Raw genomic sequence first — 27,783 nt, forward strand, 5'->3', positions numbered from 1 at the left:
CGCGCGCACACCCTGCTGTTTAGGGAGGTAAAAGTGGAAATACTGAATCTGCTTTGTGGTACTTGTCACCTTGCGTTGTCAAATATATTGGAAGTGGACATGAGCCAGGGGTTGGTGACAATAATGTTAGACAAATAATCAACATTTTTTACCACATCCTTTTTGTGCAAGTTACAAAGTTCGGGGTGTTCATCTACACACAAATTGCCTGAATTTTTTTCCCTATCCAGTATATTCATAATACGCAAAATTTCCTTCCCCTCATTATTTAGCAAATGCTCCATATACTCCGAGTACTGCTCATCTCCTCTAATATTGCTTAAGGATTTGACACGAAATAAAACTAGCTGTTTTTGCAAAGGCGTTAAAAAAAATTTAACCAAGTCGATGAGGATGAGCAGTTCGGTATAACTACAAGTACCTTTCATCACGGAAAAAAAAAGTAGGTCAAACCATATGCTAGGGTTTAGCAAGTGGCTCAAATTGGTTTCTGTTGCAACCTTTTGCTTACTATTGAACGAGTCACATTTTGTATAGCACCATTTGCATATGTCTTCTATGACAAAATAGGTTTCATCGAAGAGTAGCTTCTCGATAGATATGTAGTCATATTCATGTGTGTAACAACTTCTGTGGAAGAAATTGCTTTGCCTACTTTGGTGGAAATCACCCAGTTGGAAGGGTAATGTTTTTCTGGCATATATTTCCTGACCATTTGTGTGAATATCACTAAGCAGGTCTGTTATATACACTTGATCATTGTTATGCTTGTATGGCGTCCTACTCATATGGTCTTTCCTTTTGGTTACACTGGGCTGTACCATTGTGGGGCTACATTCATCAGAGTGAAACTTATCATATGATAGGTTCTTTTCGTACACATTCTTTTTTGCCCCTCTTTTTAGCAAAGTCAATTCTCTTACAAAAGGGGAAGAATTTTTCGTTAGCACGATGCATAACAGTTTGGAAGCTAACATGACCTGCTTCTTCATGCTTAAGGAAATTACTTTTATTTTTAGGATCTCCCTTATCACTAGGAATATTTTTTCCATATAATCTTGGTGCATGTCTGTTTTCACATTCTTCTGAGATAACAAATCATCCTTTGTGTAGTAGCACCCGAAAATGTCTTTAGCAAAAACGAGGTTGTAGTTCTTCTGCGTTTTTAACCTATAGTATAATTTTATGTACAAGTCAATTGCCTCCTTTCTATACTTTTTATTCTTTTCATTTAAGTAGTTTTTTTCAAAAATCACAAAATCTGAAGTGGTAATTTTTTTTTTTATGTGAGCATTGGGAATGTTATCTAGGAAGATATTTGGATAAACTAAATCTCTACACCCTATGTACTGTTTCATTTCAGCTAGCCGAAAAAGTACGTACAGCGTTAGACTGCGTGAAGACTGTGTGCAGCTACTTAATGCCTTTAGGCACTCTTCTGATATTTCGATGGCTTTATCATAATTGCCATTATTTTTTAAAGACTCTGCTAGCAGGCATTTATTTTGTAATGTAACAAAATTGGGCACTTTGGCTCGTTCACAATTCTGAAGTGATATATTGTAGTACTTTATCGCGCTCTGGAATTTGTGCAGTCCCATTAGAATATTTCCTTGTAGCATCAGCGCAAATATGCACACGTAATGTGTAGAAATATCACATAACGTTGTCGAAATGGCTCCGTAACTTTCTTCTGCGTAGTGCAAAGCCTTTAGTAAATACCTTTTCTTTAACTCGAAATGGTCCACTTGGTCTAGCAACACCTTGTTCTTTCCACAATCTTCATCTGTCGTAAATACCTCCATTTGATAATCACCCTGGTTGTGATTTCTGCGGTCTGCATTGGGAATGTTACTGAGGTAATTTTCCCGCCCTTTGTCACAGATGCCCCTCCCACTGGTACATTTTCCTCTGCGCTCGTTTGCCCTATCATAGTAGTAGCTAGCCAATAGAACATTGCAAATAAGCGTGTGCACGCTGTTACCATGTCCTTCATAAAATTTGTTAAAAATGACGATGAGCTTGTAAATTATGAGCGCATCATCTATATTCCCCTCCTTCACTTTGCACTGAAGGATTAGGATGAGTATATCCCTCCTTATTGTCCCTATGTTCGGAATAACCCCATAAATGTAGTAGCAGACATCTAGACACTTCTTCACATAGCCATGCTCGAAATGCAGATAAGCCAGAAACAAAAACTGTTTGGATAACTCGAAAATGTTTTTATCCAGGCTAACATTTAGCAGGAGATAAATGCACTTCTTAGCCCTAACATAATTTATGCATTTCATTTTTTCATTCAGTATACAGTAGGGGTGGCAAGGAATATTATACTCATGGATAAAACTCTTGATCTTGTTGCATGAGCCAACTGTGCATATATTGCTCATCTGTAAAAAGTCGCTATTTTTCGGGTGTATTATGTTCACAACGTTTTCCTTTAGCATATTTTTTACCTTAAATTTTTCCTGCATAATAAAATTTGGTGATATTAGCTTTTCCACCGTTTTGAAACTCCACGTGGCATACTTTGGGAAGGATCCTTTTGTCTTGGGATAGAACAGAGCAATGTTACTCCTTTGAAATTTATTGCACAAATTCATACTGCTTGGGATGTTCTCCCTTACGCGACTACTCACGCTGGTGCTAGGTGTAAAATCCCTTTTATGTTTTTCTGCCGCACGGCTACCTCTCCGTAAGGATAACAATTTTTTTTTGCGTATCTTGTCAACCAAGGAGTACACGTTTTGGTGTCTAGCATTGCTACTAGCATTGCTACTAACATTGCTACTAACATTGCTATTACCATTGCTGGAGGAAGTAGAACTATCATCGTGATGCCTTCTGATTACATTTTTCTCCAAAGTATGTCGGTTTTCCGATCCTCCACTTAAACTACGCTCTGAACTACAGTAACTCCTCTGTGCAACTGTCGTGACACCCTTATAGAGGGACTTGTAAGCGTGCCCCCGCCTCCTAGCACGGGTGTCACTTCTGACCGTTTCGCGAATATACCCATGGGTATTTGAAGCGTTCGCTTCGTCATCACCGTGATCGCCCGATATTTCACTAACTGCTTCTCTTGATCCTTCAATCGTTTCTCCGATCTCCGATCTTCCCGCCCACTCGCAGACCTCCCTCAGGTGTGCAACATTCGGAAACAGAACGCTCTCTTTCTTCGAATCAAAGGAAGACATATCCTCCAAGGTTAGCGGCAGTCTCACTTTATAATTCCTCTTACACTCCTTGTTAAAGTAGACGCCCAAGTGGTACTCCATACATATGAGTAGTCCATAAATTTCAATCTCTTTAATATTAACATGATCGTTTAGGTTGATTTTAAATTTCCTCATACACTCTGGTAGTAGCACCTGGTGCCAGAACTGCAGTGAATCGAATGTCCTAATATTTAGGGTTAAGTTTACCAAGCGAATTAGAAATTTATGCGGCACATACTCCGGAAAATAATCCCACTCTGTGGAACACTTTTCACAGAAGCAGATAAATTTGTTGCATTCTTCGAGTGCCCCCTCGTCCCATTGGTCGTTTCTCCTCCGCCTGCTGCTACCACTGGGGTCGTCACAATGGTGGACATTCTCCTCATAAATGAAATGGGGCATAGGGTAAGGATTCTCATCAGAACAGGGTTGATTCTCCCTTTTACAGTTCCCGCTGGTACCATTTTTTTCTTTTCCTAGTGCTCCTAACAGAAAGGAATGTATGTGCTCATAATATATAGACTTTAACGTGCGGCAAATAATTTCTCTGCAGATAATCTCTGAGAGGAACTCAGGGTGTGTTGTATCCCCATCAGTGCGTAGTACATATCCGAGGTGATGCATGTTAACCCCGTGGGAATGATAAACATTCGTGATGTCAAAACTGTCGCTAAAATTTGAGATGATATTTACAACCTTGGGTAAAATATAATTATCAATGTTGTGGAGGCATTCCCTACTAGCGTCTTTCAAAAGATCGACGTTATTTTTATACTTTTTAAATTTATAATTTTTAATGTCTATAGATAAGGTAGTATTACATAATGAGTGTTCATAATAATTTTTTATAAACTCATATCTTATCCTTTTGGTAAAATTTCCTTCCGTTGACTTGTCAATATATGGGGGGAGTACCTCTTCTGTCCCCCTTACAACGAACAGATTGTCAATTATCGATTTGAAGATTTTTACATTATTTCTCTTTTTAAATATTTTACATTTGTAATAATTGGAGAATCCAAAGGGGAAAATGCAACTGTGGTAATTCATAGAATCGCTCATTTGCCTTATCTGTTGGTACAACTCGTGGTCATAGTTTTCCATCTCCAATAGTATTCTTTCATAGAACACTTTTTCCTTTTTCTTCTTTAGGTATTTTTCCTCGTTGTGTAAATTCATACATTTATTTTGAGGCTTCTTTTTCATTGTCTGCTTATCACTGAGGAGATGATCATTCGTATTGACATCGTCGCTGCTAATACCATCACTCATGTAATTGTTAAATGCAAAGCCTCTAAATATATCCTTAATAACGTCTACAGGGGGATGGGCCTCAGTTAAAGGCATTAGAGGTTCCGAAATGACGCGCATGCCCATGAAATCAATTTGGCTAGCCACAGGCAAGGAAAACTTTGAACTGTTTTTCAGACTAAATATACAATCACATAGCACCTTCTTCCCCTTAATATCATTGCTGTATATTTTTCTAGCCATATTATAATTTATGCCATTTCTTTTACTTCCCAAAATTACTGTGAACACGAGACTGTCAAATAGGAAAACTAAATCATCATCAAATTTGGGTTTGTATATTTTGTAAATGTGAGGATAGTTCTCCTTGGAAAGTTGGACAAAGCATTTTTTAAAATAGTTTATTGAATTATTCTCCGATTTGTTCTTGCTAAAAAATAGAGAGTATATTAATCCACAGGCCCCTATTTTGCTGGACATATGAAATAATTCTAGCTCATTATAAAACTCCTTTTCTCTTTCGCCCTCACTTTTGTCATCCTGCATATACTCCTTTAAGGCCCATATGTTTCGGAATGCGTAATTGATTCGATCGTGCCAGTTGGAACTTAAGAAGGAGTCTTCACTTTTGCACAAGAAGTTGTATAATGGGTGGCTCACATCCATGTTGTAGCTTCTACAAGGCTTTACACTTTGTAGTAGGTCATTAAATATGTTGGTTTTGTCTCCTAGGGGTGTGTTCTCCTTATGTTCTTCCCCTAATGAAGCACTCTTATCACGGAGTTTACAGTTTTCACCGATTTCATCACTTTGGCTGCTTTCACCACTTTCGTCGCTACAATTTATTCCACCGCTACTATTGTGGGTGCTATCTTCCAACATATTGTACCTGCCGACGGGTATATCCCCCTTGTCGACTGCTGTTCCTTCATCCATATCTGTGAAGTCACTCCCTTTTCTCATTTGCCCAAATAATTCCTGCAACCGAGGAACTTGGCATTTATTTATTCGTACCTTGTAGCAATTTTCGAATGGCTCATTACATGGAACAGGCGATACACTTTTTGGCAATTTATCCTGGGTGGTCTTTTCCTTCAATTCAATTTTTTTACTTACAGGCTTATCCATTACAAATTGGATAGGTTTCTTCAACGGAATTATTTTGGTAATTTTAGTGACAATCTCTTTTTTACTTTCTGCACTTTTGCTCACTTGAATGCTCTTCTTCTGTGTTACCACATTCGGGGGGAGATTATGGGTTGGCTTATTTAGGACGAACTTAACGTTCAATATATTTTGAGGATCTATTATTTGTCTTTCTTTAAATATTAATCTCCCTAAATTTGGTGACTTGAATAGACGCATCGTATTGCGTATTATTCGCTTTAACTTTCCTTTCCTTTTTTTTTTCTTCCTCTGTGTGGCTAGCTGTTGTCCGTTCTGCGCCTTCCCTTTCAGTGTGGTGTATTTGCCACCCAACTTTGTGCCATTTTGTTCTCCACTTTTTGAGTCACCCGATACACCACCACTTGTGTTAATTTTCGCGCTGTCTATTAAGTAATCTTCCGGAGCCTGGCAGGAACTATCGGAATCGTACCCCTTTTCCTTCTTCCCCCTAGACTGCTGCCTATTTTTCATGCTCAATGATGAAAAGGTGTTTTTCAGCATGCCCATTTTGGTGTCCCCGCGGATTGATTTATAAATCTATTTTTTTTTTTTTTTTTTTTTTTTTTTTTGATTATATGCTTACACTGTACATGCATAAGTTACATACGCATTTCGCTATCGTTCCCTTTGCATGCACGCATACCTACCAGTGTGGAGACCTGCGTCTCTTCTCTATTAACTTTATCGAGGTGATATAGGAGGGGGGGAAGAGGGATAATTAAAATAAATGAGAAAGGGGCTATACGGAACGGAGCGAAATAAAATGGTTGTGTGCATTTGCGCTGTACCTACACAAGTTTTATAATAAGTTGTATGTCGGAATGGCACTGAAAAGTGTGACAAATGAATTAACGTCTACTTTGTATTCTTTTCCTACCCTTGACAAAACGTTTTTCAATTCTTGGGTTTGTTTTCTAACCCATTTAACATTCCTTTCATGAGTATATTTCCTTATCATCGCGGCAATGCCGCTGAATTCTGAACACAACAGTTGTTCAGGCTATAACATAAATGGGCAAAAGACGCCCTTGCAGAATGCATATACACATAAAAAAGTGAACAAAGTTTTCGCAAGAATGGTGAGGAGGATATTTTGTGTCTTTTCTTATTGACACTAGAGCAGCATAGTGGGAAAAACACCGCCAAGGTAGCTCCCGGCATGCATTCCACCCCACGTACATATAGCATATGTATATATGTACACGCGTTTCTTGCGTGCTTCTATTTTAACAACAGGAGAAGTATATACATTCACGCACAAGGAACAAATAGTGGCATACACACTGAAGGAGTAAAATAAATAAAATAATAAAACTCAATTTTGTAGATAAAGGGAATACCTTCACGCTAAAAAAAAAAAAAAAAAAAAAAAAAAAGCAACGTTTTGCCCGCATGTTGATACAATTTTTCTTCCCCATACAGAAAAGTTTATATATTCCCCTTAGCTGCAAAAAACCAGATAAATCTTAATTTTTCGTGAATTTTTTCTCTTGTATTCCTTTTATTTATAAATGGAAATTTGTTTATTTATTTATTTTTTTTTTCCCCCTCACATTTGCGCGTGTCTGCAAAACAGTGCATGTGGTATGTGTTACTTAAAAATGGTGTTATCCTCAGAGGCGCTAGTCTAAAGGGAATACATTCTGTGTTATATTTTTTTAATAAAGTTTTTCCCCTTTCGATTTTCCATACGTTGATAAATCCACAAATTGGGAAGGTCTCCTTTTAGAAGATTTTTTTTTTTTTTTTTTTTTTACCCTCCATTTTATATATTCTGTTAAAAGAGAACTGTTTTATTTTTTTTGTCTTTCCGTGATTGAAATAAACATTGATCGTAGAGAGCCAGATGGTGTGCGACACAAATGGACAAAGGTGATCTACACAACTTCGTTAGAAGTATCCAAAGGCAAGCTCCCTTATACGTGTGATTATACTTATTTCCATATGTATGTTTGGGTGCGCTCCGAAGAATACACACTTAGGATAGCCAATTGATTCGCGTTTATGTCTATCATGCTGATATTTTTCCCTCCACATATAACTGCGTCAACGTTTTGGAGAGTTTATTAATTGGTAACCCCATAACGTTGTAATAGCAACCATTAATTTTTTTTATAAATTGGCAACCGACTCCTTGGATAGAGTAAGCGCCAGCCTTATCATACGGTTCACTGGAATTTAAATATGCCAGAATATCTCCCTCCAACAAGTGGTCAAAATATACGTCTGTTTTTTCGATAAATGTGATGGGCACTTTTGTTTTGTATAAAAATATACAGACAGCTGTATAAACGCAATGAACATTAGATGATAATTTTTTTAAAATTTCAAGGGCATGCTCCCTGTTCAGAGGTTTTTCTATTATTTCGTCATTCAGCGTAACGATTGTGTCGCATGAGATTATAACATTTGGCATGGGGTCATAGGTACTATACAAATTTCTGAGTTCATACTTTTTTGTTGCATCTGTACAATGCTCTTTGTTATCAGGTTGGCCATTTGACAAATGCCCATTATTACTCCCTTGTTGTGTGTTTTCTTTCTCCGCTTCCTTAGGATTCTGTTCCATGTGAGTATTTGCTTGCTCCCCAAACCAGACATGCTTTACTACATTTAGCCCCTTCTGTAACGCATTTTCTTTAACATAATGCTCAGCAGAAGCAAACTGTTTTTTATCTAAATTTTCCTCAAATCCTGATTCGCAAATGTATAAATTTGATACCCCCATTAATTTCATTAACTCTATTCTCCTTGGGGATTTGCTAGCCAAAAGAACCCAACATTTTTTTGCATCTGTGAAAATGTCGCCTAGGCCGATGATGTGCGAATGTTGTTTCATTTTCGTTTTGCGCGAAAAAGGAGGTAATATGGAAAGAGGTGAGAGATTTGGAGGATTCCTAATTGGGCGATATTGTCACACTCCATATGGCCCTAGTTATTCCGCTCGCTATGCCTTTTTGCCAGGCTTATCACTGCGAAGTGAGTAATAATTAAAATCAAATTGTTTTATTTCTTTTTTTTTTTTTTTTTTTGGCCGACTAAATGTAGGGGACCTCACAAAGGGGGGAACTTACTGCAGACAGTTGCATTGGGGTGCTGTATTCTTAAGCGGGGCATAACATACTGAGCATAAATTATCACGACCCCCTTTTTTTCATGCATACTTCTAATTATTTAAAAAAAAAAGAAAAGAAAAGAGAACATCACAATGTGTTTTCCTTTATCTGTTTGTTCACCCAATAGTAACACTTCCTATTTGGAACTCAATAAAGGGTTACCCCTCCGGCGCCTACAAAATTTTGCATATCCAGAAATATACACTTTGATGTGTTAACGCTTTTACTAACAAGTGGTCAAAAATTGCACAACATGCAAATTCATACAAAACGAAATAAAAAAAAAAAAAAAAAAAAAAAAAAGAAAAAGGAAAAAGCTATCCTCGTACATGCTCTGAAAAGGTAAAATTATGTCATGTGTAGCTTGCAATACACGTATATGAAAAGAGCCACTAGTGTGACAAATGCCATTTCTAGTTGAAAAAGCAACTTGGCTTGTATGCAGATCCACGTAGGAAGTAGCAACCGAGGAGTAATCCTAGCGCACGAATAAATCAAATGTGAGAACTTATTCCTCTATGCACACGCGTTTTCAATGTAGAGGTGCGCTAATAATGAGATCAGCCTACAATGTTAAGATGTCCTAGAACGTTTCACCACATCGGCGCACACCCATCTGTAGATTTCACGTAGCTGAAAAAAATTCCCCTACACTTTCCGTAGTAGCTCATAGAATTGGCGTAATTTCCGCAAAATACACACTGTGTACATGGCAAGGCAGGGCAAAATGGAAGCTCCTTCGAAGATAGGGCATCTAGCTAGGCGTTGAAAACATCTTAATAGAAACTCCTCGAAATGGCACGCTTCTTTAATATACCCCCCCCCTTATCAATGTGATTAACAGCCGAAGGCGCATTCCTAATTCACAAAACTGAAATCCAGCTTTTCCTTCTCCTGCTTACTCCGCTGCTCCGTGTGCTTCTCCGCGGCAATTGCCTCCTTGATGAGGTTATACACCATAACTTTCTCCTCCGCACTAATGTCCGTCAGGATGTTCTTAAAAAAAGAGGCATTCTTAAAGGCGATATTTCTAAAAAGATTTGTTACTTCTTTGAAATATACAGTCGTGGTGCCACTTTCCGTTCTTATCACTTTTGCGTGGGAAAAACACTTCTGTGGACACGAACTTCCTTCATCCACACTTAACGGATTAGTCATTTCGTCTCCATCCGCCTGGATGGTAAAGAAAGACTTTGTAATATCAACCCTCTTGGCATCACATAAACGACAAACTTGGTGAACAAAGGTAATGTACGGAATGATAATCTTCCTCAAGAGTGCTTCTCTACTGATGAAGGTGTCAAAAAATGAATTTAAAATTTTCACCGGATAGGTAATAATATCTTCCTCCCAAGAATTAGCTGCTACCAATTCTTCGTATTGCAAATTATCCGTGCAATGGTTAACCATGAGAATGGGGAGCATGTCGTTCTTTATCAAATTGTGTGTAAAATAAGAAACGATTGAATCTTCCCTTTTAAGTAAAAGGGTAAATATATTCTTTATGGCATTTAAAAAGGAGTGTATAATTTGATTCTTTGTGTGTCCATTTCCTTCTTCTCTCTTTTTGGAGCTTATATTTCTTCGCCTCATTTCTATGCCAATATTGTGGTATGTCATTTTCATCCTACGTGAGGCTGTGATAAACACGTTCAATATTTCCTCCGTGTAATGTACCTTGCTGTTTCTATTCATCATATCTGTTGTGTTGATAAAATGTATAAAAATGATAACCTTTATGTAAAATAGTTTTAAGCGTGGCAAATCCTGTTCCTTTACAATTTTGGCAATTTCCCCTTTGTAACTTTTCATATGGATTAGGTAATTTTGCAGATCACTTTCTCTGCACTTTTGAAAAAACAATTTCAGAAGTCTGGTGCTCAACTTTTCCTCCTTCAGGAGTTTCATCTTTTCCAGAAAGAGCGCCTGCAGCAACCCTCTTATTTTCTGCGCCATTTTGTCTTCCGTCTTTTTTGCACCTGTTGCTTCTGCATCCATAACTTCAGCATCTGCTGACTTCCCATCTTCCACTTTTCCCTCCTCCGCCTTCCCATCTTCCGCTTTTCCCTCCTCCGCCTTCCCTTCTTCCAACTGCGCCCCTTCTAACCTCTCCAGGAGGGCGTAGCAGCTGAGCACGGAGTTCCACAGCAGGGTCAGCATATCCCCATCGTGCACACTTCTGAATTCACCACCGCCGCGTTTATCTCCATAACGCCGCTTTTTCAAAAACATACCCAATACGAATAAATGCAGTGTGAAGACCTTTCCAATAACACCGTTGTGGATCCCCCCTTCAACGTACACATTTGCGAAATGCTCATGCGCGACAGAGACAAATTCGAGCACGCTTGGTAAAACCTTTTCGTTCACCAGCATTACCAAATGCTTCAGAACGTAATCCAAAATAGTTTTTAAAAAAGATATCCTTGATGCATTATAAGAATCCTGCACAATTTCACTGGGTACAGAGGAAGGTTTAGACATATCTCCACCTCCGTTACTTTTGCTTGAATTTTCAATCCTATCAGATTTTTTTTCCCTATTTTCAGCCGCTACTGAACTGGACAACTGCGTCTCATTCGGTATGATATCCCCCTGATCAGAAATGGAGTTGATAGCGTCATGGGACAAATCTGAAACAAATCCAGTTAAACTTAAGTACCCAAAAATGAACGAAAAGTATATCTCCTTCGTTTCCTCCTTTAATTTGTCTTTGTGCTCCTTCAAATGGTAACACAAAAAATATATTAACGTTTTGTAGAGCGTACAATTCTTCGCACTTATGATAAGCTCGTTGCTCCTCCTTATGACATTTAAAAATTGCAAAAATATTACAAATGCGCTAAAATAAAAAATGGATAAGCTTCTTGCCTTATCGTTCATGCAGGTAAAAAATCTGTGAACCACTTGATCCTGAAAATCCTTTTCCCCTCCTTCTCTGTTATGCCCAAAAGACCAAAAATACATAACAATGGTGTCATACAAAATGTAGCTAATATTTTTTACCACTGTTTTTATGTTAAAATTTCCAAGGTTCCTTTGGGCCTTCTCGCTATTTATTATATATAGGCAGAATGCTTTGTATGAAAAGAGGTAATAAACGGAGGAATCGAATTCTGAGAAGAAGAGTGATGAATTTATTGTAGGGATTTTCTTCCTTCCACTCACGTGTGCAAGAGCATCCCCATTAGAAGCGTCATGTCCATCCATGGAAATATTCCCGTTGATCATGTCGGACTTTTCGCGTACATATACTGTACTATCGGCCAGTTCTTCTCTAACAGCATGACTTCCTTTGACAGCAAAATAAAAAAAGTATTCCACAAATTTTGAGTGCGAGTTGCACAACCCAATTTCGTTTAGCAATAGAAATAAGTTGTACACCCTCATCAGTGGCTTCAGAAAAAAGTGCGAAAATTGAAGATATTCATTGGGTTTATCTCCCACCAAGTCTGAATTATTCCCTCCACGAGGGGGATCGCCCTCTAGGTAGCTAAAATACAAAAAATGAAAAGACTCATAGTACATCTTCAAGGACGTGAAAATATTAATTTCGTAATTTGCCAGCAGAATAATTTCATGGTTAGTAGAAAATTCATCCAAAATTATTTTGGAACTCTTAAAAATTTTTAAAAATAGAATCAAAGCTTTTATGGCTAGTCTAGACAACTTCTCAAATCTGATTCCATAATTTATATTGTGCAATATGATGTTTAACATCTGTTCAATATTATCATACAGGGAAAAGTTTTCCACGACACTTTCTATGTCGACGTTGTTAAATTTAATTTCTTCTTTGGAACACTTCTTACGTATGAGCACATCTTCGATGTAACTGATTTTATCCTTCATCATGTGTTTTCCTTCCCTTAGGAGGAAGTTATCACCTGGAGGGATATGTTCCGGTTTGTTCATTTTATTCCATGTGCTAGATTGTTGCGCTGAGACGAGGTCATTACAACTACTATCACTGTCGTGGCTTCTTCGCGTGCACGTGCCGCTATCTTTCCCGTTGCTCCTTGGAGACCCTTCCTTTCTGTATCCTTTTCTCGCGGCTCCATTCAAGCTTCTAGCATCACGAATCCTACCGCCCATATGTTTTTCCTGACCATTGGCTGGACCCCCCACGTTCAGTATCCCCTTCTTCAGACGCCTCTTTACATAACTCACATAGTAAGCGTCGTTGTGCACACACACAAGGGGGGAAAGACTAACCGTTTTTAAAAAAAATAACAACAATTTCATTACTAAATATTTCGTGTCAAAGGAAAAGGTGAAATCACTTTGCCTTAATTTGAAAACGTTAAAAAAGTACATGACCCTGTCTCCCCCCTTTTCCTCATTTTCTTCTTGTAAATTTATGTGCCTATTCTGGGAAAAATGCTTGCTAAACAATGAAGTGTGGAAAGTGACGGAGTCCTTCAGTTCCTCACTTGGCTGTTTCTCATTGGTTAGTAAATTATTTTCCTTCGTGGCATCGTGTTCAGACAAATTTTTATTACAATCACTCCTTTCATACTTAGCGTATCTTCCTTTGGATCGATACTTTATAAGGTCATACAGAAACATATTTTTAGAATTTAAAATTCTGTCAAACAATTTTATCCATTGGCTAACATTATAAAAACCGTACGTCTGTATTCTCATTTTCAGAAATTCTGTAAAACATTTATTCAACATGTCTCCACTGTGATGGTTGTAAATGACCAACAGATGATAATCAAAATTGTCGCTTAATGGAATTTGGATCTTTCTCTTCGACAATTTACACAGACACTTTATTGCGACTTGAATTTTATTCTTATCGCTTTGCAAAAATATGTTCCTCTGTATCAGTATAGATATTTTGTTCATAAATTTTTCCAACTTTTTTTTCTTCACCAAACGGAACATGATGTTAATCGTGGTGAACAATCGGCGGTCCGTTTTCTTTTCATAACAGGTTAGGAAGAGTTCGAATATGTTCACCACATGGCTCTCAACTTCCGAGTACATTTGTCTCTGGGAGGTGGAAAGCTTCATCTCCGTGGAACCTTTCTTACGAGTGGGTAATTTATGGCCCTTTTTGACCCCCAACTTTGTGTCCCCTTTTCTGCCGATTCGCATGCCCCCCTTTCGCAGAATCCTCAACAGGTTGTTAAACAGCTCTATGACACATCCCCCACGGTTAACTTCGAATCGGTACGTGTTGGTGTTTTCCGCCTTGAGTATATAAGCAAGCACGACATACAGGCAGTCCTTAATCCTGCACAGGTTGACTCGTGTGTGCATTCTTCGTATTACCACATTGAAGTTTCTCAAAACCACTGAAAATACTTTGTTATCGTGTGCAATAACCTTCAGCATGTTAAGGTAGGTATCGAAGAATTCTAGGATCTTCCCCTTTTTTTCATTAAACAGGTTATCATTCGCTAGTTTGTCCACATGACTTATTTTCCCCTGTGTGCACCTTGATAAGCCACTGTTGGAATATTTTGTCAATTTACCCTTCTCCGAGCGGTTATAAAATTTACTATGATTGATTCTTCTGCTCGTACTTCTCCTCATTCGTCGTCCTGAAAAGCTAAGCGGTTGACACAAATCCAAAGTTCGGAAGTTTGCTAGCGTGAATGTGGCTTTCTTTGGTTTAATTTTTTTTGTAGCTCTCCCCTTATCTACTAAAACCTTCCGACTAGGTGTGCTACTTGGAGTATCCAAAAAGGTACTGCTACAGAAGGAGCCGACACTTAAATTACTAGAGGGGAATGCCCCCTCCAGGTTAGACATACTATTTTCTTTCTTCACAGAAGTCACATTCTTCACGACATATGAATTATTATCTTCAATCTTGATATAAGACAAAATGACACTTTTTAAAAAAATGGAAAAAATGACACACAAATATTTTTCCTGCAGAATTTGTCTGGAGTATGCCTGATAAAATTTCGTAACATAACTGAAGATGTAGGAGTCTATATTATCATCTTGACAAATAAAATGAGTCAAATTTTTTATCAAAAGAGCATTTAAAAGTCCACTATTTTTATTAACAAAATGGCTATTTAGTACATTAAATATGGGTAACATACATTTGAATATTTTCCCTTTTTTTTTGTTAAAAAATTTAGTTTTTAAAAACTTATCCAAAATTAGCAAATAAATTATTAACTCGTTTTTATTTAACTCCACATTTAAAATACACCGATAAATATTTTTTATAATCACGTTGAAATATTTTTTTTTTTCTACACACAGTTGGAAAAGTTGTACGAAATGGATTAGCACCAATTCGTAATAGACTTCGTAGTGATTTGTCAGCATATATAGGACGTCCAATTCTGGCTCTTCTCCATACAGTTGTCTCTTCCTTTTTCCAATATCTTTAATACCTTCCTTCCTTTTTTTCTTTGCCCTGTGGTTTTCTTCTCCTCTCTGCAGGATGTTAATAACTGCGTTGTTGAAATTGTCCTTGTCCTTATTTTTTACCAAATATATTAGCAAATCCAGGAAGACGTTAAAGGGCGTTCCTTCGAAGGATTTGGCCTCGATCAGCGCCTCCCATATGGGGGTAAATGGTTTCTTCATTGGGACAGTCACAGTTGCCGCATTAACAGTAGTATTAGTAACTTCCTCCATCGCAACTATAGTAGTGCCACTGCTACTGCTATCCTGTTTGTAATTTTTCTCGCGGTAGTTTCCTTCACAAGGGGATCTCTCCTCGACAGATTTGATACCTATATTGGTTCCGTTCCTTCCAAGCGCGACATACTCTGAGGATCCTGCAGTTTTTGCTCCCTTCCCGAATTTATGCTTCACAAATTTGAATACGCGGCAAAAAATCTTCAGCATGTAAATCAGGAAAATCAAAAAAACATTTTCAATGTTTATCAGTCTGCACATTTGTGTAAATCCGTACTCAAAAAAGTGGAAGGAATTTGTTCCCTCCTTTTTAGAGTAACTTCCAGTGGTGGCGCTTTTCTCTTTTCTCTTTTTTGAGGAGGTTATCGTGGGGACCTGAACTTCGTAATTTTCAGAACCCTTGTCATAATGGTCTTTTTTCACCTGATACACTTGGCGCAAGAAATCGAACAGGGTCTGCACAATTTTGTAAATATGATCGAAAAAGAGAAAGGTCAGAATATCTGATGCTAGAATAGTATGCACAGTTTTTAAGATATACACTAGGATGAATAAATTATCCACGATAAAGAAATTCGATGAATTCATTTTTTTTTTTTTAATTTGTTCTTCATAGGAACTGATAAAGCATTGCATTTTTTCCTTCTCAATTTCGTTCAGCATTTCGCGCAGAATGTCCGTCAGCAGTTTAAATAGGATATTGTCATAGAGCTGCTCATGTTTATCGAAAATTTCCTGCATCTTTTCTTGGGTTGTGGCTACACACGGTTCCATTTCGGAGATTCGTTCACCAGCATCGATCTGCCCACAGTTCTGAACGGTTCGTCTGTTCCGCACCTCCTCGTACACAACCACCGATGAGATGGCATGAATAAGCGAAAAGGAAATAATTCTCCTCATCTCGTTGATGGTCTTCAAAGGGTGTGTCTGCACCTTGGACAAAAATAACTTGCAAATATCAAAAACGCATAGAATTAAATTATTCAAATGGTACAACCTATAAAACCTGCAGGAGGAGTACAGAATCTTCTCTAAAGAAACAGAGCTGATAATTAATATGCTTACTTGTTTTTCTATATCATCAAATGTGTTCAGAGTTAAGGAGGTCATGAAATTGGCGTTAATTATCGTAATGTAATTTACCAGAAGGGTTATTAAATTATATGTGTACTGAGGAAACTTTAAAAATACCTTAACAAATAAATGTATGATGTGTCTAACTAAATCTATATCAATGTGAACTCCGTTCATATTGTTCAGGATAATTTTCAAAAAGCTCTCATACTTATTATACTTGTCTTTTTTTATGCTACTATTGTTTACTATGATTTTATTGTATAAAATGATCAGCCCTTTAAGGAGAATGTTATATTTTTTTTTTTCATTCACATCCATATTTGTATCATTGTTTCGTATTAAATAATTCTTTACTTGATTTTGTATGTAGACCCTTACTTTGTTATCTTCTTCGATTTTCTTTTCTTCTTCCTTTGTTCTATTTTTTCCCTTGATGGCTCTGAACTCGTTATACCTTTTGTTGCTATTTGATGAGTCCATCCCGTTTTGACTGGAAGTACTACTCTTTCGATTGTACCAATTTGAATCATTCTCTCCTCCGTGCGTGGAATCGCCTGGGTGTGTGTCACTCGATTTTGTAGTGCCAATCTGTTCGAAGTTTTTTGTGCCCTTTTCACCACACTGGGTCGTATTACTCTGCACAATTGTCCTACCTTTCTGGTCTATTTGTTCACAAAATAACGAGCTGTTCTGTCTTTTCTCATTTTCCTCCTCATGTGCAATCCTTGTTCTCTCTGCGCGGTCATCGTATTCGTTCGTGTCGTCCATTTTCCACTTTTCCCTCTCCTTTGCTTTGTACTCCTTCTCCTTAACAATCGTGTAGGTGTCTCTTTTTTTCTCCCTCACCAACTGTTGTACAATGTCTGTGAAGTAGAAGAGGAGAAAATTGATTTCAAAGCTATTTGTTATATTGTTCGTGTGCAGTCGATTCTTTAAGTTTTTCTTTTTAGCGCAATTTGTGCACGCCACATCCAACAGGTGTAGAAATAGCTTGATAATTTTTATGATTGACTTTCCAGAAAATTTCTTCGAAAAAGAGAGTAAATTTTTAAAAGACTGGAAGAAAATGCTTCTTAACAGGGTATTACGTATCAAGGAGTAATACGTTTTGAGGATTTTTTTCTCCTCAATTGATGCTTGTAAATCATCATAACGCAGTTGTTCCTTTTCTTTCATTAATTTGTAGTCTTTCTCTAGGAGGTAGTTGATAAATGTATCACTGTCGCTTGCTTCCTCTCCAACAGATACGGATGAAGCCCCTCTCATTCTGGATCCCTTCTTCTGCTTTCTAAAAAATTCGTACACCTTCCCCGCAACGGCAATTGCATCTCCACCTTTCCCAGGGGTGTACACATTCGTTCCAAAGTGGTTTAGCACATCTGCGTAGTATGTGTACTTTTCCAACTTCCTCAAAAAGTGGAGTTTCTTCAATTCCGTGTAATCGTGATGATAATCGCTGAACATATTCAACAAGGTCTTCTTAAAGAAGACCAAAAAGGAAGGAAAGTCGTAAACAAATAATACGCTCTTTTTATTTCTCACAAATTTTTTATTAAAGAGGTTATCACTGAGAAATAAAAACCCATCCACATGTTCTAGCTTAATGTAATTTTTTCCTCCCTCTTTTTCTTCTAACTTTATATTGCTAATTTTTGACACTATTTCGTCTGTAGCGATTTTTAAAAAATCGGAGAAAAAACTTTTCTTTTTCCCTTCAACGTTTGTCGTTTTGCTTCCTTTATTATTCCTCTTTTTTTCCTTCTCTTGTGCATAACTTTCTTTTTCTTCATGGTCCTGATCATCTTCTCCCTCTTCCCTTTCCTCGATATCAACGTCGTCTTCCTCTTCCTCCTCATCATCTTCATCTGTTGCCCCATTCCTTATGAAGGCATCCTCTTCCGCCTTACCGATGCGACTTCTACCTGCACCGTGGTCGTTGATACTTCGCTTATAACTCACATTGGTGCAATTGCAGAATATCACAGTGAGAAGCTTGATGATGTGTATGAGGTTCACCAGGGAGATACATGTACTTAAGTAAGTATCATCAAGGATACAATTTACAAAAAAATCAAAGTCCAAGAGAGAGTATTCAGGGTGTACAATAAACATGGACATCACACACTTAATAATTCTGTATTTAATTAATTCATCCTTTTCATTAAATTGTCTTTTCAAAAATTTGTAGATCTTTTCACTATCCGCGGGGGTCATTTGCACTGTTTTTATTATTTTGTTTACACACTTTAGGTAGAAATACCTGGATTCTTTGCTGTCGGATTTTTTTATTTTTTCTGAGAAGGGGAGGAAAAGGTAGTGTGGTAAATAGGTGTATGTTGGAAAGCTAAATCGGTTTTACCGTGACATGCCAACATGGCTGCAGTGGGCTGGCATGCCACTTAAACGGAGACATTCCCCCATCAGGGGGGAACCCTATAAGACAACAGTCACCCTCGTGGTGAGTATTACTTGAGTACTCAATCAGGGCAGTCATGTGTGGACCGATCTGAGAATGTACATGTGCCAAAATTAAGGAGGTGAAAAGAAGCGTATTCTTTAAAAAGTGCTCATGTAGCTTTTTCAATTCACTTGGAGAGTTAACTAACGATCTGTTCAGGGTCATCTCAAATAACCTGCCATATAGTTCTCTAACATTATAGCTTGTATAGGTACACAAATTTAGATAAAATATGGCTATCAATTTTAAGACAAAATTTGTGTTATTTTTTTTTAAAATAAATATTAATGTATTTTCTACATTTTCAAAGGCATTCATTAAATGCTTTTTATTCACTTGATGGATCAGGGTATTTAAAATAAATAAATTTTTTATTATCCTGATGTTTTCTACATTATTCCTTGTATTAATGTTTGTTATATTCTCATACTCCTTCGTCATAATGTGGTAGCTCTTTTCTAACTCCCTAAGATGCCTCATCATTTTGTCCCCACCCACGTGGTGCTGCTCTCCCTCTGCGGTCATCTTTTCATCAGCGGAAATGTGGCAAATACGAGGGGAGGGGTCTCAACTGTGGTCATGCGCCCGCTACGAAAAACAGAGCAAATATTGGGGTTGTCTCCAAAAAAAAAAAAAAAAGGCCTTCACAAATAACTGACAGACCTTTTTCCTAACCCACACAAAGTTGTTTTTTTTCTATGCCTTTTTTCTTTTTCCGTGGAAATATATTTATTGTTATGTGTCCTGGTGGACTGCCCCCGATTGGGAAGTCTCAATGAGAAGGGGGTGGGTGGGTAGGCGCAAATGCAAGCACATAAAAAAATATATATATATACATATATACATATGGGAGTGTATAAATACATGTATTGTGAACAAACCAAAGGGGGGGAGAAGCCTTCTCATCGTACGGCTAGGTTCGCCCAGAACTACGCCTCTCTTCGCTCCTGCGAATAGGCGTACATTTGTGTGCCAACAGAGAAGTAAGCATCAATTGCAAAGTTACTTTACATTCTGGATTCTATCGATGGAGGGGTTCCCCCTTGGTATTACTTCAGCATTGCAACAAAGCAAATACAGCAAGGCATATTCCCCTAATTGCACTCAAAAAGGGTACTGCAAAAATGGAAAGGAATCTATACGCTCCATCAGTACTGCATTTTATTCGTACACTTATGCACCTGTAACTGAATGGTGTGAATTCCTTCCCCTTGCAAGATAGCCAAAAGGGAATGCAGCCTTTTTGCGTTTTTGCCAAGGTTAAAGGCACGATTTCCTCCCAGTTTGGGAAAAAAAAAAAAAAAAAAACAAAAAAACATACATACATACATACATACATACATACATACATACCTAGTGCTACATACGTGGCACATACTTACGCATGCAACGAACAGCCGCGAAATAGCTTGTTCCTCTCTCTTAAAAACGCTACCAGGATAGTTTCCTTCAAGTGTGCAGGACTTCCTGCGGGTGTTTTTCCTAGTACCACTCCGTTCGCACGTGGGGAAAGCAAATGAAGGCGCAATGAGGGGTGCGGATAGTTATTACTATTTATGCGGTCTAGGGGGGAGGTCTCATATATTATGTTTCATTCTGTTTTCGTTTCCCCTGCTTTACCTTTTCTGTAGAACACAGCGCACACCTTGGCAGAGCACATCCGGCGAAAAAAACATATGACAAATGAAGAGCTCGCCGTGTAGCCGACATAATTAGTTGTCCGCATAACCCGCATTAGTATTTCATCTTTCCCATTTTACCATATAAGTTTTACACCCCTTTATGCCATAATACTTCTCATATCGAGTTTATCATGTTTCATGCCGAGAAAAGAAGCTACGCGTTTAGGGACCTTCGCTGAGTGTTCTTCATTTCCTCAAAAATACACATGCGGTTGTAACAAATAGGAACGGCCTTGTGGCAAAGTTGAACCGGAGCGCGCAACGGAATTAAATTGAAAAAGGCAAATGGGTAAAAGGGAAAAGAGGGCAAATTGCCAAAAAAGAACCAAAAAAATGAAACAAACAAAAAAAAAAAAAGCAACGAACAAAGGATGGGACGGAGTTCACAGTGAGGATGCATGAATGGGGAGGTAAACTCTTCTTCGAAAAATGGAGTATTTCACAAATTGTGGGCGGCCTCCATGTCAAGGTTTAAGCATTGCAATAACCCTACGGTATACCTATTACAAATAGGCAATATTTCTTAGAGAAAGAATTGCACATGTGATGGTTTATAAGTGTCCACTCCGCAGTAAGACCACACAGGAGCGATGTGTCATCATGCGTTTATACTTCCTCTGTTCTACTTCTTCCATTTCTGTTCCACGCTGTGCCGCGCCATCCCATATATCAACCCTCACACTGGTGCTCAAAAGAAGATGCGCCCCCGCTTGAGGATGGATATGACGAGGCTATAAATAAATATTGCGGTAAATATTAGGGACACCACGTAAGAAACCAACTTCAGGCGCTTCGTCCTTCGCTGCTCCTCCTGCAGTTGACGGTTAACCAACTCTTGTTCGTTCTGCTCATCCTCTATCTGAGAGTAATGCTTATCGACGGCCTCATAAAACAACTTACGTTCTTCCTTACTGAGGTTCATCTTCTTGAGTGTAGAATCATTGACATCTAGGAAAGCCTGATCGACGTACACATAATTATGTTTGTAAAAATGTGGAGCTAGGGATTCTAAGTTATGTATTTTCAGAAAATTGGAGACATCGGTTTTTAGCATTGCCTCTTCGTAGTTCTTCCTTTTCCGGATTTCTTTCTCCTGATAATTTTTTTTTTTTTCTTCTTCCTTCAAAATATCATTTTTTTCATTTTTTTTTAAAATATCTTCATACGTTTCGTTGTTGTTGTTTTTTAAGCATCCATCAAATTTGTGCTTCAAAAAAAGCTCGCACAAACCTTTTTGGTTTTCCTTCGCTGCTATATGTAAAGGGGAATTATTTTCATTGTCGAGGCAATTCTTTATGTCTACCTTTTGTGTTAGTAGAATACTCTGGGCTATATTTCCTAAGTGCTCCTTCGCACAAATATGTAGAACAGAATTCATGTCCCTGTCTTTTATATTAACATCTGCACCTTTTTCGATGAGCAAAATGGCTGCTTCTTCTTTGCTCCTCTTAATTGAGCACATCAGGGGTGTATTATTTTCATTATCTAGGGCATTAATGTGGGCATGATTTTTTATCAGTAATTCTATTCCTTTAACGTAGTTATACTCACTAGCTACATGCAGGCTCGTTTTTCCATTTTTGTTTTTTTCGTTTACATCAATTTTTTTTTCGATTAATAGTCTACTCAAGTTTATCATGTCATGTCCAAGGACCATACACTTCATCAAGGCATTATCCTTCTCCTTCTTATCTTTTAAAAATATATTAACGTTACACTCATTGACGAGGTAGTGGCAACATTCGCCGCACCCTTTTTCGATACCCAATAGGAGGAGCGTTAATCCTTCCTTGTTGTACGAATTTAGGTTTACATCTCCTTCGCTTTCTATGCTGTTCTTGAATTTGACCACATCGTCCTTTAGAATGGCTTTCCAAACTTTGGAGCTCATTTTTCCGGGCGTCTGCGCGCGTACCAAGGGGGGGAGGGGTACCAACTATACGTGCAGAAACAAGCTGTAGGGGGGGAAAGGAACACTTGACAAGCTACTCCTCTTTCGAACTAGCCAGGAGCGAACCCCTACATTGAAAAGCAAGAGGAAGAATGTCACCGAAAATTGGAAATACTCACATGCATATATAAACGATACACAGCCTATGCCTCTTCCCCTAGGGAAAAACAGCGGAGGAAAAAAAATGATTCCAAATTATGCTTTTTAATTGTGCTTCTAAATTTTGCACCTCAAATTTACCCCCCCCAAATTTACGCCTCAATTTTGCCCCTCATTTCGTCCCTCAAATTTGCTTTAAAAATTTCCATCCAGGGCAATAACTCTTATATAATGCGAAAAGAGGATCAACATTTTGCACCCTTCATCGCAGCGTGAATTTTTCTGGAAGGGTACATATTTCTTCGTGGAACCTTTACCCTATGTGTTTTATCAACCACGCATGGTCCGCTTATTTATTTATTTTTTTATTTTTTTTTTACCTTCGCTCAATTTGTTCATTATTATTTTATTATTTTATTTATTTATTCTTTTTTTTCTTCCATTTGTGAATAGTGGTATACACTCCTGAACGCTCTACATTGTACAACCTTAGCCTTATTAACTTAAGGCGCGAACGCTTCTTCCTCCCCCTTTTTTTTGCGCATACTTTGCTGCAGAGGATGTTTTGTTTCACCCTACGTGGATGCGTATTCCTGTTGACATATCACGATCGCGCCACTTTTTTACTGCCTTCGAGATACACGTCCCGTATATTGAAGGCACATATCCCCTTAATCATGTTTCCGAACGAATTGTGGGATCTTGAACCCATTGTAGCTTAATACAGAGATGAAAGAAAAAAACTTCTTTTCCTTTTGAACCTACTTAATTTAGAGCACAGGTTGGCATCATTTAGGGTTACTTTTTTTTTTTTTTTTTTTTTTTTTTTTTTTTTTTTTCGTTCTCACTTTGAATGATCCCCTTTGCCGTTCCGGCTCTGTACCAAATTAGATCCACATCTAGGTATTTCCGAGTGGAATAAACTCTTACACTCTTGTTCGTCCTACACTGTTTAACATTTCACACGATAAGTCTCTCGCCCCCTGATTAGAGGTTCCTCCAAAATAGGAGCCTCTTTGTGTCCATGCCCCGAAGGTAGTATGATACCGCCCAGAAATGTTTTGCTCAAAATTGAGCGGGAAATAACCATTTTCCGCCAGCTCAAGAGACTAAATAAGATTGATAGTGAAACGAGGCGTCTTCAGGGGAATGGCGAGGGAACACTGGAAGCGAGTAGTGCGCGCAACAGGCACAGGGATAGCAAGGTGTATCTCACAAGTAGCAAAATAAGTAAAGACAATTCACGTGTTAGCGCGCTCCATTTGAAGGGGAAGAAGGATGCCCGATGGGAAGATAGCAATGCTAACTACACAAACATACACACACAGATTCACACACATGGTGACAAGAGGAATGTAACGAGTCAAAACGAAGGAGAGCGTTACAATAACAGAATTTTATCAAGCCGATTGCAAAATATCAGGGATAGTAATCCCCCAAGTGGTAAGGGAAGCCAGTGGCCGTTGCCGCGCAATGACCAATCAGGAAGTACCCCCACACACGGAAATGGAAACCCGAATTTGTACATAAACAAATTGCACGATTACCTGGACATTGCGCAAAAATCAGAAAATGAAAAAATAAAAATAAATAAAATATTAAACAGATTGAGAAACGAAAACTTAACCATACATACAATCCTAGAGGTACTAAAAAGTTTGTGTATCATTTTGTTAAAGAGGACTCCTCATAATTTGGATAATTTAATACCAGTAGATTATTTGAATACAAAAAATGCAGTGAAAAAATACAATAGTTATTTCGAGGAATATTTTACCCATGTGGAGAGGTATATACAGAACTACATTTGCCTTATTAACGAACGAAATATTTTTGACCTCTTCAAATATATGTACTATCTCAATTATGCTTTAAATTTGGAGGTTATTGAACTACTGTTGGAGAAGTTTTACCTACACATGGAAAAACTGGATAATTTGAAAACGGTGCAGATATTCTACATGGTCCAGTCCTTCTACAAGCACTTTTATTCGAAGGAAGTGGACAGTTACCTCACCCTAATTGTGGATGACAAAATAAGTACGACTTACAACGATGAACTCGTTAGGGGAAAACCAACCTATTGGAGTCACCCCTCGCAAGATAACAAATATACCTTTGGGGACCTGTTTGGCGAGAGTTCCTCAAAATGGACCCTAGGTAGTAACACGAGTGGTCTGTTTACAAGTGGGTCCCAAGAAAGGAACGACGACTTCCTACGGAGAGAGACACCCCCCCTGTGGAGAGAAGAGCTAAAAGGCGAACACAACGATGGGGAAATAACAAATTTTGTTTCCCCAAATAATGCACGTGTAAACGAAAGAAGAATTGGAGAGTCTCTCTTTTTCAAATCACCTGGAAGTGGTAACCCCATGGAAGTGGCAACGTCGATACAGGGGCAAGAATTTGGAGACTCTTCAAAACATATGAATGATCCCACTGCAAAGAGGAGAAAAAATATAGAAGAGGATGAAATTTTGACAATTTTTAAGTACATGGAAAATTTTCACCATAAAATGAATTTCTACTATACAGATAAAGTGATGACATTTTTGAAAAAAAATCGAAATGAACTCTCCACGGATACTCTCCTATGTGTAGCGAACATTTACCTAAACGGTGCTGACGAAAATATGAGCAGGAATTTAACCCAAGTATTACACGATCGAGTGGACCACATGAATGAGGACCAGTTAGTACGGCTAGCTGACTATTTGAAGAGAGCAAAAAATGTTGAGAGCATAATCATAGAAGGCGTGATGGTGAGGGATAAAAAAGACGGTAACCAGGACATTCCATTGGTCAGTAAAATTCTGCAAAAAATAAAAAAGGATAACGAATTGATCACCCCGAATAATCTTGCAGCGGTGTATTTAAACATGCATGAAGTTTTCAACAAATTGTTGCCCTCCTCAGTTAACATTACCTACGGAAAAGATGACCCTCTACAGAGGCAGATGAAAAAAAAGGAAAGTAACCAAGACCCCCGTGAGGATGGTACTTTAGATACGGTGGCAGATAGGGAAAATATTCCCACCATGGCTAACATGTCCATTGGAGATGACAAAAAAGGCTTGGTCATGACAACAGGAGGTGTATTAGAGAAAAATTCTCTTACGCAAGAAATGATTAAATTCTGTGATAACTACGTGAACAGCATTACTCATTTTCCATCCGTCCTGAGCCTGTACCTTTTGTACATAAAAAATGATGCGATAAAAAATAAGACAATACAGGCATTTGAAAAAAAAATAAAAATGAATAAACACAAATTGACGCAAGAAAATATTTCCAATATAATTCTGTCGTTGAGTATTTACCCCTACCACACGACGCAGATGTTTACGTATTTGGAAAATGTAATCGGTGAAAAATTAATGAGCGGGGGGGGGCGCGCTGACGAAGCGGGTGTGATATCATCAGGAGAGGAAACCACGGGTGTAGCTACTCCAGTTGTAGCTACCACGGGAGTGGGTGCAACGGTAGAAAATGATGTAAACTATTCGAAACACCCCATGTATGTGGACGCCAACTACCTAATTGACATATCACTCGCCTTTGGAATCGCCGGGAGGAAGAATCTAAACCTGTGGAAGTTTATAGATGTTCGCAAAATAGTTCTCACGTGTAATAAAAAACTGCTCCTATACCTATCATATAGTTTTCTACTTACCAATTATGTCTGTCCCGTGTCGTGGTTTTTCCTTATAAAAAGGATTGTGGATGATGTGAGGGCCTTCAACAAAAAACAGTATGAATTATTGTATGAAATATTGAAGTGTGCCATGATGTTTAACTACATAGACTTGAATAATTTTTCCAATGGAAATTCATTCGGTTATGTAGATCGCTGGAAAGGCAATCAGCTATTGGAGGACAATTCCTTCAACAGTTACAACAATAAGAATAGTAACTCACCTAGCCATTTTATTAAGACATTTCAGTACCTTCTGAATTCATCGTATTTTCACTACAAAATGAAGTTGATAAATAATCAGTATATTTCTAAAGTTCCGTACGAAGAGGTTTTTAATTACTTAAAATTAAAGTATGAAAAAAATGTGGAATTTAAACAGTTGTATATAATGCCATATTTGCTAACAGACTACAACGTTATCATTGACCCGCTACCCAGTACTCCTATTCACAGATGCAGTGGATACATCATGGGAGAAATACAACTGAAGCACAAAGTATTTCAGTGCGATAACTATGTGGTTTTGTCTTTTTATGATGGCATGTGGGATGAATTTTTAAAGGCATCACATACAGGCGGAGAGGTCGCTTACGATATCAAAGCCTTAGCGGAACACTTCAAAACATACACAGAGTCACACATAAAAATTAAAATTAACAAGGCTCCCACGGCTCGCGCAGATGTCGGTATGCACAACAGCGGTGGGACGAATGCACCATTTGCGATTGACAATAAAAACAAAGCCGGTGGACCCCCACCAGGCGTTCATTATCTCAAATACATAAAGAAGGACTCCACACAAGAGCAAAGAAACAAGTACCTAACACACAAGCCCAACAGTATGAGCTCCAATCAAGATCAAAACAAATACTTAAAAATTAAAACAAAAGTGGGGAGGAAAGCGCCCTGATGTTATTTGATTTTTTTTTTTTTTTTTTTTTTTTTTTTTTCCAAGGGGAGCTTCTTCACCTTGGCGAAGTGGTACATGGGGTGCATCACAAGTAGGACATCAATAGGGTATATCACATGGTGCAAATCATATGCAGACAAGAACACCCAAATGGTGCATTGCCAAGATTCATGACGAAGGAACTTAACACAGGTGCTGAGCGAAACCACATTCATTTGTACATGCGTGCCCCGAGGCACCAATGTCTATGGCTGTTTTTTTTTTTTTTTTTTTTTTTTTTTCCTTCATCACATAACCACAGTGAAAAGGAAAATGCGGCAAAAAAAAGAATGTTCAACCGATTTTGAGGAAAGCCCCTCTGAACAATTTGAATAGTATATATATGTATAACTATATATATATTATATTATTTATTTTTTTTTTTCTTCCAACTTTTTCTTACATAAACTGCACTGTTTAACCAAACCGATAAGCATACAAAGACCTTCACCTAAATGTTTTCTCCATTCTATAACAACAATCTGCCTTGTGTAAGG

At 38.0% G+C, this 27,783-nt stretch overlaps 5 protein-coding genes across 5 annotated transcripts; 1 reads left to right on the plus strand and 4 right to left on the minus strand.

Moving 5' to 3' along the window:
• Nucleotides 1-65: 65 nt before the first annotated feature.
• PKNH_1414200 (uncharacterized protein) lies at nt 66-6,146 on the minus strand (the record flags this gene model as incomplete). The annotated part of the gene is made up of 1 exon (XM_002261995.1): nt 66-6,146. One exon carries the CDS (start codon nt 6,144-6,146, stop codon nt 66-68), a length of 6,081 nt encoding a protein of 2,026 aa, XP_002262031.1.
• Nucleotides 6,147-7,650: 1,504 nt separating this feature from the next.
• On the minus strand, nt 7,651-8,478 carry PKNH_1414300 (septum formation MAF-like protein; the record flags this gene model as incomplete). Its single annotated transcript, XM_002261996.1, has 1 exon — nt 7,651-8,478. One exon carries the CDS (start codon nt 8,476-8,478, stop codon nt 7,651-7,653), a length of 828 nt encoding a protein of 275 aa, XP_002262032.1.
• Nucleotides 8,479-9,613: 1,135 nt separating this feature from the next.
• Nucleotides 9,614-19,433, minus strand: PKNH_1414400 (conserved Plasmodium protein, unknown function; the record flags this gene model as incomplete). The annotated part of the gene is made up of 2 exons (XM_002261997.1): nt 9,614-18,744; nt 18,920-19,433. The coding sequence occupies 2 exons, from the start codon at nt 19,431-19,433 to the stop codon at nt 9,614-9,616; spliced, it is 9,645 nt and encodes a 3,214-aa protein (XP_002262033.1).
• Nucleotides 19,434-21,278: 1,845 nt separating this feature from the next.
• PKNH_1414500 (ankyrin-repeat protein, putative) lies at nt 21,279-22,481 on the minus strand (the record flags this gene model as incomplete). Its single annotated transcript, XM_002261998.1, has 1 exon — nt 21,279-22,481. The coding sequence occupies one exon, from the start codon at nt 22,479-22,481 to the stop codon at nt 21,279-21,281; it is 1,203 nt and encodes a 400-aa protein (XP_002262034.1).
• Nucleotides 22,482-23,680: 1,199 nt separating this feature from the next.
• PKNH_1414600 (conserved protein, unknown function) lies at nt 23,681-27,247 on the plus strand (the record flags this gene model as incomplete). Its single annotated transcript, XM_002261999.1, has 1 exon — nt 23,681-27,247. One exon carries the CDS (start codon nt 23,681-23,683, stop codon nt 27,245-27,247), a length of 3,567 nt encoding a protein of 1,188 aa, XP_002262035.1.
• Between the last annotated feature and the right edge of the window lie 536 nt (nt 27,248-27,783).

This window comes from Plasmodium knowlesi (assembly GCF_000006355.2).
Source record: "Plasmodium knowlesi strain H genome assembly, chromosome: 14".
In the NCBI taxonomy this organism is placed as follows: domain Eukaryota; phylum Apicomplexa; class Aconoidasida; order Haemosporida; family Plasmodiidae; genus Plasmodium; species Plasmodium knowlesi.